Consider the following 12,288-nt stretch of genomic DNA (forward strand, 5'->3'; position numbering starts at 1 on the left):
CACCCCCTGTTAAAACAGACACTGAAACACACACACACAATGCTCATGGGTGTATTTGGTTAGCAGTGGTCCACAGAGTGCAGGTGGTAGGGGCACACAGGTGCAGCGTGCAGTGGCAACAGAGAGGTGAGAGAGACACACACTGAGGTTGTAACATCTGCAGTTTACTGAGACCAGACATGGACATGGGTCAGTCAGATGGACACATCATCTCAATAGTCTCCGTCAATAGTCGTATAGTAATAAGGCATTACATTATTCAGTTATTAAATGCATTATTAAACATTCCTACATACAGAAGATTTGATTATCAATACAGGCTTTTGATACTTAACTGTGAAGATTTGAAGATGGTATTAACAAATACACACAGAAGAAACTGACAAAATATTGCAAATGTTTGTGATTTTGATAAAAGTAAAAGGAATTTGAAAGACAACCGATTATCCCTCCCCTTGGACTGAGCACTGCGAACGGTGAGTGCCCAGACCCTACATTTTAATGTGGGTCTGGCTCGTCAGGCTAACATCATGACCCAAGAGAAACTGTCACCTGTGACCTCAGGTTTTTCTCATCCTATAACCACATATTTTCCAGTATTGTTGTGTTGAATAACAGCCTTAGGCCTGAGGAGGGATCTGCAGGCTGTTAGGCACAGGAGTATATTAGGATCAAAAGTATTTTATAGTTAGGATATTAAGGCCAGGTTATTGTAGTATACGAGATTATATTCAGCGACTGTAAAATGCATTCAGTCATTCAAAATCATTCCACTGAGAAACAGAGAAACGTTTTATAACTCAGTTGTAAGTGAATCAACCTTTCATCTCTTCCTTTCTCTTCTTCTTTTCTCCTCTCTCTCTCTCTCTCTATCCCTCTCTATCCTTCGGTCTCTCTCTCTCACGTCAGCGCTGTCTCCTGATGACGGAGTCGCAGTCCACCGTGGCGCTGATGGGCAGTGGGATGTGTAGTCTGGTGGTGGAGCTGGAGGTGGCGCTGGCGCCCGTGGCCCTCCACACCAGCACGCAGAGGAGTGGGTCGGTGATCAGCCGCAGCTGCATGACGAAGAAGATGACGTGCAGCCACACCACGCCCGACAGGATGCCGAAGAAGAGCGCGCACGTGGGCCAGCTGACGCCCAGCAGGGTCACCGCGGCAACCCCCAGCACGTCCCAGGGCCGGGGGGCCACGTGCGGCGGCGTCTTGAGCGTCAGCACGAAGCTGACCACTAGCAGCGCCACGGGCACGGCCGCCAGCACCACGTTGACCACGATGCAGACGGGCGACAGGTAGAAGCTGAGCGCCGTCAGCCACAGGAAGACGCTGATGGGCACGCCGACGGCCGGTGAAGACAGGCGCGCCCAGCACTGCGGGAAGGACAGCGCCATGATGCCCTCTAGCGCCACCAGCTGGTGGAAGTGCAGCGCGCACAGGCGCACGCCCACGGAGACAGGGAACCACACCCAGCAGGGGTAGACCTTCAGGTCGCAGATGTTCAGCTGCTCCACCATGAGGAAGGAGAGCAGCAGGAGCTCCAGCACGTCGCTTAGCAACAGGCACGCGGCGAAGGGCGTCACGCGGCCGCCGGACCGCCGGTGGAAGTGCAGCGAGCGGAACGCCCAGCCCAGCGCGGGCAGACCCAGGCACATGCCCGTCATCAGGATGGCCAGCAGACGGTAGTCCACAAAGTTACTCATGCCCATGAACACCATGGTGGACCAGCGTGGCAAGGGTTTACCTGGGGAAAAGGGTGGCAAGGGTTTACCTGGGGACAAGGGTGGCAAGGGTTTACCTGGGGACAAGGAGAGAGAGAGAGGAGAGGATGAGAGGACCAGGGTGGCAAGGGTTTACCTGGGCACAAGGAGTGAGGGGGTGAGAGATGATGAGACCAGGGTGGCAAGGGTTTACCTGGGGACAAGGAGAGAGAGGGGGAGAGAGATGAGAGAGAGAGAAGAGAAGATGACATAAAAAGAGGATGAGAGAGAGGAGAGAGAAATAGAGGATGAGAGAGAGAAGAGAGAGTCTCATTTCACATATATTTAAGAATGGTTACAGGCTGGATCCTAATAACTACAGGGGTATATGCATCTGCAGCAACATGGGCAATCTCTTCTGTTCGATAGTAAATTCAAGACTGACAGTTTTTATCAATCAACAAAGCACAAATTGGATTCCTCCCAAACCTCAGATCACATTTTTACACTACACACACTAATTCATAAATATGTTAAACAAGACAAATCCAAATTATTCACTTGCTTTGTTGATTTCCTGAAAGCCTTTAATACTGTATGGCACAAATTATTAGAATATGGTGTTGGGGGGCAAACATATGACGTAATAAAATCAATGTATTCCCCAAGCAAATGTGCAGTTAAGATTGGAAATATGCAAACAGATTTTTCCCCCCAATACCGTGGTGTCCATCAAGGCTGTGCCATGAGTCCAATGCTATTTAATTTATACATACATGAATTGGCTATTAAAATCCAACAATCCACTGATCCTGGCATACAATTATTAGACGCTGAGGTAAAATGTCTTCTTTATGCAGATGACCTAGTTTTCATAGCCCCAGATGAAGTAAGCCTGCAAAATAGCTTGAATATTCTAGAGAAATTTGCAGAAAATTGGTCACTAAAGGTGAACTTAAAAAATGATGAAATTTTCAATTGGCAAAGAACTAATCAAACAAACACAATTAATTCAACAGGAAAATTTGATTTGGCAGTAAAAAACCTGAAAGAAAAAGCACAACAATCTTTATGTGTTATCAAAAAGCACAGCGATATTTATGTGCTATCAAAAAGCACAACGATCTTTATGTGTTATCAAAAAGCACAACGAACTTTATGTGTTATCAAAAAGCACAACGATCTTTATGTTTGATCAAAAAGTCATTCAAGCCAATGTTCCCATAAGAATATGGTCATGAGTCATCAAACCTTTGACCTCCATGGGTGCAAAATATGGGGACCACTTTTAAAATATGAATTTGCGGATTGGGAGAAACACCCAATTGAAGCCCTGCACACGGATTTCTACAAAAAACATTCTCAAAGCTCACAGGAATACCCTGCATAATGGTTGCAGGGCTGAACTGGGCCAGTTCCCATTCATTTTCAAAATTAAAAAAAGAACTTTAAAATTTGGAAAAAACACATTTAGTGACCCCAATTCAATACCTTATAAAGCCCTAAAAAGCACCGAATTAAATAAAGAGAAGAGTACCTAAATCAATTAATTATAAAGCACAGCAATCTTACTCCAATTCATTTGACAATGTCCACAATTAAAAAGATTCAATTCAATTAGCAAATATAATCCATCCAAATTGTTTCATAGAAAAAGAAAAATATATATCATATTGGACAGAAATTAATCACAAATATGAATTGGCCCCATATCTAAAAACTCTCAAAGACACAAAAAAAACAGACCTGGTTACCAAGAGAGGTCAGGCTGTGCCACCACTGCCAGGAAAGTAAAATAGAAACAGAGCCACATTTCCTAATAGAATGGCAATTGTACACAGACCTCAGAGAAACCTTCCTTACAAAAGCAAGTAACATACGCCCTGAAATTTTAAATGAAAATAATGAGGGTAAGCTAAAATATATCCTGGGCAAAATTCCAGAAACCACACTGGCAGCTGGAAAATATGTAGCCTGTCACGAAAGACTAAATGCAGCCGTAAGCCAGTGATTCCACCCCTACTGTTGTTTATCTTCTTTTTTTTCTCCCACTAACAATTTTACAATTGTATTAACCTACTTTTTCTTCCCTCTATTATGTACATTATCATCGTATTATTGTTTTATTAGTTTAATTATTACTATTGTCTTCTGTTTTTGTAATGCTTTGGCAATATTGTAACTTGAACAGTCATACCAATATTTAATTAAACTGAATTGAATTGAGAGGATGAGAGAGAGGGCGAGGATGAGATATGCTCATCATGCCATGTCAGCAGGAGTCTCAGTAAGTTAAAAAATATGCTCATCATGCCATGTCAGCAGGAGTCTCAGTAAGTAACATCTGTCTGAGAACAGAGAGAAGAGAAGGACTGATTGAGTGAGTGAAACAGAGAAAGAGATTAAAGAGAAGGACTGAGTGAGTGAGTGAGTGAAACAGAGAAAGACCGAGAGAAGAGAAGGTCTGATTGAGTGAGTGAGTGTGAGTGAGTGAAACCTTGAAGAGAAACAGAATAGAGATGAATCTGAATAGATTTTAAAAAATCACATTTCATGACAAAGATTTAAGGAGCTGACAATGAGAAGAAGCAAACTACAAAGTGAACATGTGAAAGAGAGACGATGAAATGCTGCAAAGTGTATGTGTGGAAGACAGACGATGAAATGCTACTCACAGACACGTACAATGTGAGATCTCTTGTGTGTTAAATCTGACTTGGATCAGACTGAGGGGTTATTTAAAATTTGAGATCTCTTGTGTGTTTAAGCTGGCATAGATCAGACTGGTTATTTAAAATGTGACATATCTTGTGTGTGTAAGCTGGCGTAGATCAGACTGGTTATTTAAAATGTGAGATCTCTTGTGTGTTTAAGCTGGCGTAGATCAGACTGGTTATTTAAAATGTGACATATCTCGTGTGTTTAAGCTGGCATAGATCAGACTGGTTATTTAAAATGTGACATATCTTGTGTGTTTAAGCTGGCGTAGATCAGACTGGTTATTTAAAATGTGACATATTTTGTGTGTTTAAGCTGGCGTAGTTCAGACTGGGGGCTTATTTAGGAATCTGTCGTGTCGTCCCTGATCTCTTGTCTCTCTGCCGTGTCATCACAGCAGCTTCCCGGGCGGATGTTCCCATTTTAGACCGCAGCAGGGGTTCCGGCTTTACTTCTGAATCCCTCCTCACTGGGGCCCACTCAAATACATCAGATACTATTACTGTGAGTGTGTGTGTGAGTGTGTGTGTGTTTGTGTGTGTGTCTCTGTGTGTGTGTGTGCTTGTGTGTCTATGTGCGTGTCTCTGTGTGTGTGTGTGCTTGTGTGTCTGTGTGCGTCTTTGTGTGTGTGTGTGTGTGTGTGTGTGTGCTTGTGTGTCTATGTGAGTGTGTGTTTGTGTGTGTTTGTGTGTGTGTGTGTGTGTGTGTGTGTTGTCTGTCTGTGTGTGTGTGTGTGTGTGTGTGTGTGTGTCTGTGCGTTTAAATATGTCATGCACTTCCCTCTTATGTCTTATGATGATACCTAAGACAATATGCTAAGCACCCATGGACGGACACACACACACACACACACACACACACACAGTTTGAAGAGTTACTTTAGTTTAGTGGCTGTGTTCCCATTAGTATCCCTCAGAGTGTTAAATGCTCATTCAGCTCAGCCGTGGGGCAGACACAAATGGTGGTCTGATGTGGGATGAATAGGTGGTTGTGTTGTGTGGTCACGGATGCTGTCGGAGTCACGTGACCTGTGGAGAGGCATAGCCCTGCTTCGAGACGCTACCGGACTGACACCACAGCGCCGTCAATCGCTATGACAACAGCGTTGGACCAAAAGACAAGCGTAAGAACGTTTATTTGGTAACAAATTAAAAATGAATCATTTAAAGACAGACAATGCACAGATAGATGCAAAGAAAATCTTAGTTTCAACAAGAACAAGGTCATGAGAAGTTTATTTTTAACCCAGCGTAGCCTTATTTTATCCTCTGTAAGTTAATAACTTTACTACATGAGTGATGTGTTGGTAAGTGTGTATAAGTGTGTGTGTGTGTGTATGTGTGTGTGTGTGTGTAATCACCTTGCTTTCCAGTCCTGAGTAGACGCTTTGATCAATGTTCTCTGGTCTCAGATGCCGTCTGTATTCTGTGAGAGCTGGGTACATCCACCAGAACAGTGTCTAGAACCTGTTTAGAACAGTGGTTTAGAACCTGTCCGGTCACAGTTAGTCAACAAGAACAGCACTTAGAACCGCATTGGTCAGTCACGTGTCCGATGGTGGCCGCTGGAACCTGCCCCTGTCACATGGAAGAACGCTGAGCAACGCAACAGCCGCCGGCAGCTACACCACCAGTATCCCATCAGCCCTAGCACTGTGTGTGTCATAGTGGTGATGATGTAACCCTGCCCATGCCAGAGTGATGTCAGTTAGTGTGTGTGCTACACACACTTTCACACAGACCACTTCTGTTTATTATGCACACACACACATGTGTACATGCACGCACACACACACACAAGTGTATATGCACACACACACACAGGGCGCTTTACACACGCTGTGCACAGTTAAGTTGTGGCATGTTGCGTGGTCTTGTTTTACAGCTCTGACATTTACATTGCAGAATGTGCTCTTCCATCCATTCCTCTTGATTTAGTTTTAGATTTGAGATTTTGTCACTTTGCACTAATAGTGTACTTAGTAAATACTTGTTAACTTATTTGTTCTCTACTGTCACTGCAACACCACACTGTTTTAATAAATCCTGTTACAGACACACAGGTAAACAAATTGGTTTTAATTAGGGGGCCAGACAAGGAAGTTCAGGGGACCCAATTAATTGTTTTTCTCATTAGGTGCTAATTTGGGAAGCAAGTCTTCAGGGATTGTGTTGATGTCTTAGATTAGAACAACTGCTCTGCCTTCTGTTCCAAACTGACTATATACAGTAGCCCTGGGGCCTCATTTATAAAAGGGTAGCGTAGAAACAATCCTTCATCTGATCTTAGATCATTTCTGAAATGATCGTACGTGTGATTCAGAGAAAACGAACGTACGCACAAAAAAACGTGCTTTCGCCACCCTTCCAGATGTGCCTATTATAAATCACAAATGAACGTCAACTTGTGCGCAACCGGATGGTTTTAGGTCTCCGCCTTGTAAACACCCCCTCATCAATATCATTAGCATATGTTTTAATGAAATAAATGGCCTAAAAGCTGTAGCTTATGTAAAATTATATATTGAAAACATTGTATAGGCCTAGCCTATGCCATCTGATGTTAACTAGCCTATATGCGTCAGTTCGAATAGCTTACCTAATTATGTTTTTTCCAGCAAAGCTTTCTGAAAAGAAATCGTATGCATCCATGTTCATTGTCCTCTGCTCGCTTTCATTCCTTTTGCTTGCAGTAATGTGAATAATCAACATTTAGTATGTTTAGGCCTACTTTGTAGAAAAAAAAATAGGGTAGGCCTACCTTATGAAGGAAAGACCTCTAGGCCTATATAATCCTGTACGTTATGGTACAGTAGGCTACTGTACGTTTCCAATATGACCCAGGGTAATATGCTGATTTAGCCTACAAAACAGAGGACTAAATTATAAGCGTGATATGTCATGTAGGCTTAACGTTTCTTTTAGGATAGGCTATGTTTTTGCTGAAAAAGTAGCCTAGTTCGCCGGTCATTATTAATTAATTCTGCATATCTTTGCTATCGTTTTCTTTCAATAATGTCAAATGGCTTAAACATTGTCCTTTATTGTTTGCTTTATGCCTACCTTTATATTTTAGCCGACATTATCCAACTCACGTATTGTCATCTAATCTTGGGCACTGCGGCTGCCAGTCAAAAAAAGCAAACAGGTGCGCGCTCTGCACCTCTTTACGCAACTCCGACGCAACACTAAATATGAAGATGCCCTGCTTTCAGAGGATAACTTCCGTCCCTTGGTTGTGTAGGCTATATATGATATAAAATATCTATAGCCTACATTGTATAGCTTACATTCAAATATTACCTTTCTGTTACGGAGCTGGGAATAGGCCTATGAGCGCAAATTAGGATGTAGTGGAGGCTAAACGCGAGTAAACGCAGTTTAGCCACCTCTGCAATTTCAGAAATAGAGTTTAGGCCTACCCACCTCTTAGTTTATCCACCTCTCAAAAGAGTTTATTCACTTTTAACATTCAAAACGGTATTATCCAATACTATCCTATATTCCCAATACTGTGCATTAACCTCCACCATTATCAAACATGTTCTGAATGCCTTTTTTAAAAATCCGATACCGCATGGCGCAGTCCACCTCACCGAGATTGCAGAATTCATAGTTCACCCACCTCTTATTTTACCACTACATCCCTGGCACAAATGTAGCCTACTTTTCCTCTCCTAAACGAGGGCAATTGGACAATTTATGGTCAATATTAGATTGGTGAGAACACCAAATATACTAGATCACCTGTAAGAATGTTTCAATCATTCTATCGTAGGTCTTGGTGTTTTTTAGATATTATGAAATAAGTAAGCTATACGTTTTTTCACTTTCTTAAGTGGGCTATAGTTCTCATTAGCAGTTTTATGCCAAACCATGAAACATTTAGCTGCGTCCAAAAAAACGTCTTTAAAAAATCTTCTGATATTGATCATGCATATGGCAAAGAAAGACATGAGATCGTTGGTCTTGGAATTTTGAAAATGCATCGCACTTAGACCTCAGATTACTTGCAGTACCCCGGCATTACCACAAGGAAATGGTCGTACGTCAAGTTTGAACCTGACGTGGAGAAAAGCACTTTTCCACGTCAAAGACGGTTTTTATAAATCTGAGCGTTGGCATGGATTTGAGCGTACGCACAGTCTAAGATCAAATCTGTGCGTAAGAACGCTTTATAAATGAGGCCCCTGGTCACATACAAGATCTGTGTCATATTCTGCAATATACCATAACTGTATGACTGTATGTGAAGTATTTGTACTGAAAAAAACATAACAATCTTTGTCTACCATAATCCACTGTTGTTTCTGTGTACAATCAACTACCATTCTGCATTATGTGTTGTTCCTTCTCAATAAACAACACATCCCAAAACAAGCCTGATTCCCACCAATTTTCTGCAGTAACGTTATTACAACTTCCTGAGAGAGAGAGAGAGAGAGAGAGAGAGAGAGAATTTTTGCAGTGACTTCATGCTCATAACTGAGGTAGATTCATGTTGTGTTAATAACAGGGTTAATTGCAAGTTGCACACAATACCCCCTCAGTGAATGTGTGTAAATGTCATTACATCTATCATTCTTTTTGAATGAATGCCAGTATATATGGTCATTAGGTTACCAGTCCAGTGTACCAATGCCAGTATATATGGTCATTATGTATCAATGCCAGTTTAAATGGTCATTATGTATCAATGCCAGTATAAATGGTCATTATGTACCAATGCCAGTATATATGGTCATTAGGTTACATGTTCACAGTGTCCAGACTGTTTACAGAAGGTTTGAGCAAGAAACTGATGAGGTTTTTGGTGTGGTGGTGGTAGTAATAGCCCTATACTCTTCAGTCTGGGGGTTACAGCTTCAAAATGGCAATATTGCTACAAGAAACAAATGGGACACAAACCCAGCTGATCTGATTCTCTCCAAATAATAGATGACCACCCAGAGAGGATGTGTGTAGTTTTTGGAGAGCTATTGTTTTGCCTGTTAGGCCCTCTCCCAATGTGGAGACAGTGGCCCAGAGGAAGTGTCAGAGCCTTCTGTGTATAGGGTCCCTGGTTCAATTCCCATCTGTAACTAATGCCCATTTAGTAATGCCCATCATAACATTTCTCCTTTCACCTGCTTTGGAAATATCAGTCACTCCTGGGATTTAGAGTAGAGACTGTTACTCTAACCATTGTGTAGGCAATAGGCACCACTAGATATGTCTGAGGAAGGGAGCAGGCAGGAGCCAGTGGTGCAGCGGTAGCATCAGGGATTACCATCCACAGGGTCTCAGGTTCTAATCCCCCACTCTGCCAGGAGAGGATCTGTGGTCAGGGCTCCATGGACCAAGAGAGCAGAGAGCAGGAAGAAGCCAAGGATGTATCCCAAGAGAGTGGCAGAAGATGGACCTTCAAGGAGAAAAAGATGGGGGGGGCTTACTTGGCCCCTGGAAAAATCCACCCGCCACCTAGGGGGTTATAACCTTTTTCAGGTGGTCAAACTTAACAACTTGTAGCAAAATTAAATGGGACCACTAAACTTTTTCTCATGGCTGCCCCATAGCCTGCAGTAAGCTCCCAAACTATTCCACCAACAACCTTCAAATGACTCCATTTCAAGTTCTAAGGTGGGATTTGAACCTTGCACCCTTGAGACATCACAGCCCTGTATCTGTACTTACCCACTGGACCACCTGCTGGTTTGTGACCAACAGGGCAAGAAGTATATTTGATGTATATCTGCAACTATAGCTTCCAAAGGGCTGTTTGTAATGGGAGTAGCAGAACTTCCAGAGGCTGGGTTCTATCCTAGTCCACCTCATGGTATGTTCTTTCTACTTCATGATGATACACATTACTTCATCCTACAAAATACACCAACTTGCTCATTCTTGAGGTAAGATCAGTACCTGCCACCTTCTCATTGCCAACACTGCACTTTTCCACTCAACCACCAACGTTGGCTTTTGTTACTGTTTTTTTCTACCAATTTTATTACTACCGTCATGCACGTGTGGAGTCTGTTTGTCAAACCCAATGAATATACGGATCCACGTATTCTGTTCATGTTGAAATTTGTCTCTGGAGAAACCTCCCTCTTGCTGTGTTCCTAGTCCACAAGTTTGCTATAAGTGCAAAGATTCTGAACTTAAATACAAAGCACCTTATGATTCCAAATGGTGTATGTTTCTAAGACGACTAAGACTAATCAGACCTGTTTTTTCAGAAATGACGATAAATATTTTTTTGGAGCTTAGAAAAAAACTTGTACAATTGTACAATGATGACATTAAGAGACACTTCTGCTTCAACATATTCACATATTTATTGTCATTGTTCTTGTCAAGTGCTTCTTACAGTATCTTGATAGGGTTATTGTTGCATCATTATGTGTGGACGGTTTTCCTGTATCAGAAGTGTTATGGCACACCACAGATGATTGAGTTTGCTTGTGTCTGTAACCACTCGATCCCTCTCTGTTCAAGCCTCTCTGATAACGTGTGTCTGTTAGTGTCAAGGGGTCACAGGTCTCAGCAGCAGCCGAGAGCAGAAAATGACATCACACACTGTCACTGTGATCCATTCAGGTCTGATGGCAGAAAGTCCACACAGTGGCTACGGACATGAACATCAACAAAGACAGGTTTGATTGACTGGATGTTTGACTTCCCTGTGGTGATGTACAAAGGCAACAAAGACTTCCATCTTCTAAATGTCTCATGATTCAGCTCAGTATGTTCATTCATTCAACCTCTATCTATTTTTGGGAGTTAAAAGTAGTCCTCATTTTCAGTGATGCCGAGATTATAATAACAATGAAAAAATAAGCAATAAAAGACATGAAATTGCAGAGAGGGAAGGAAAGAATACATGTGGTGGAATTTATTGTCCTACCTTCTACTTCTACTAGTCACGTCTTCAACTACATGGGGTCCAATTAGTTTAAATGACTTTAAATGAATGTTGGTTGTGTTTGATATTCAGGTAAACCTCTTAGTTGAATGATTATGAAGTGGATTATGTGACTCCACATACAAATGATCAAGTTAACATGCACCTATGACATGTTAGTCATATTTGATGATTGTATATGAAAAAAGGAAAATAAAAAAAACATCCAAATGTACATCAGTGGAGGATTCAAGTTGCGCTGTTTTCATGAGCAGAGTACAGTACAAGGCCACAACCCCTTCCAGCAGTAACTCTCTATGTAGCCTGCATCAGCAGTAACTCTCTATGTAGCCTGCATCAGCAGTAACTCTCTATGTAGCCTGCATCAGCTCCTCGAAAACTAATAGCCTCTTCCCTTTACCGTGTGTGTAAGTGTCTGTTTGAGTATATGTGTTTGTATGTGTTTATGGGTGTGAAAGCATGTGTGTGTGTGCATGTATGTGCACGTGTGTGTGTGCATATGTTCATGTGTGTTCATATGTGCATGTGTGTGTGTGTGTGAGCTCATACGTTGAGTGTCTGCAGCTCAGCCTCAGTGTGCTGGGGCAGCTGCCTCTTGGTGGCCTCCCTCCACAGCATGTGGCACAGCAGCGGGTCCAGGATGAGCCGCAGGTTCATGAGGAAGAAGATGATGTACAGCCAGTAGATGGACGTCAGCACGCCGAAGAACAGCCCGCACGTGGGGATGCTGACCAGCACCATGGAGACGATCGCCATGACAGCGAAGCCCCGCGGGCGCCTGTCCACGCGCAGCATGCTCAGACTCGAGCTCAGCTCGGACGACGCCCCCGGCGGAGGAGGCTGCGGAAGCTCCCGGAAGGTGAGCACGCTGTTGGTGATGACGAGGGCGAGCGGCACGAGGCACAGCACCACGTTGACGATGAGCGAGATGGGTGACACGTAGAGGCTGAACGCGGCCACCCACAGCGTCACG

At 42.9% G+C, this 12,288-nt stretch overlaps 1 protein-coding gene across 2 annotated transcripts; it reads right to left on the bottom strand.

Moving 5' to 3' along the window:
• Positions 1–144: 144 nt before the first annotated feature.
• On the bottom strand, positions 145–6,165 carry LOC125289144. 2 transcript variants are annotated; one of them, XM_048235843.1, is made up of 2 exons: positions 5,773–6,165; positions 145–1,738 (listed from the first exon to the last, which is right to left on the bottom strand). In XM_048235843.1, exon 2 carries the CDS (start codon positions 1,710–1,712, stop codon positions 906–908), a length of 807 nt encoding a protein of 268 aa, XP_048091800.1. In that variant the 5' UTR covers positions 1,713–1,738; positions 5,773–6,165; the 3' UTR covers positions 145–905. The 2 variants fall into 2 exon arrangements, with proteins under 2 accessions (XP_048091800.1, XP_048091799.1); XM_048235842.1 differs by having other exon boundaries at positions 145–1,792.
• Between the last annotated feature and the right edge of the window lie 6,123 nt (positions 6,166–12,288).

This window comes from Alosa alosa, chromosome 24 (genome assembly GCF_017589495.1).
Source record: "Alosa alosa isolate M-15738 ecotype Scorff River chromosome 24, AALO_Geno_1.1, whole genome shotgun sequence".
Classification (NCBI taxonomy): Eukaryota; Metazoa; Chordata; class Actinopteri; order Clupeiformes; family Clupeidae; genus Alosa; species Alosa alosa.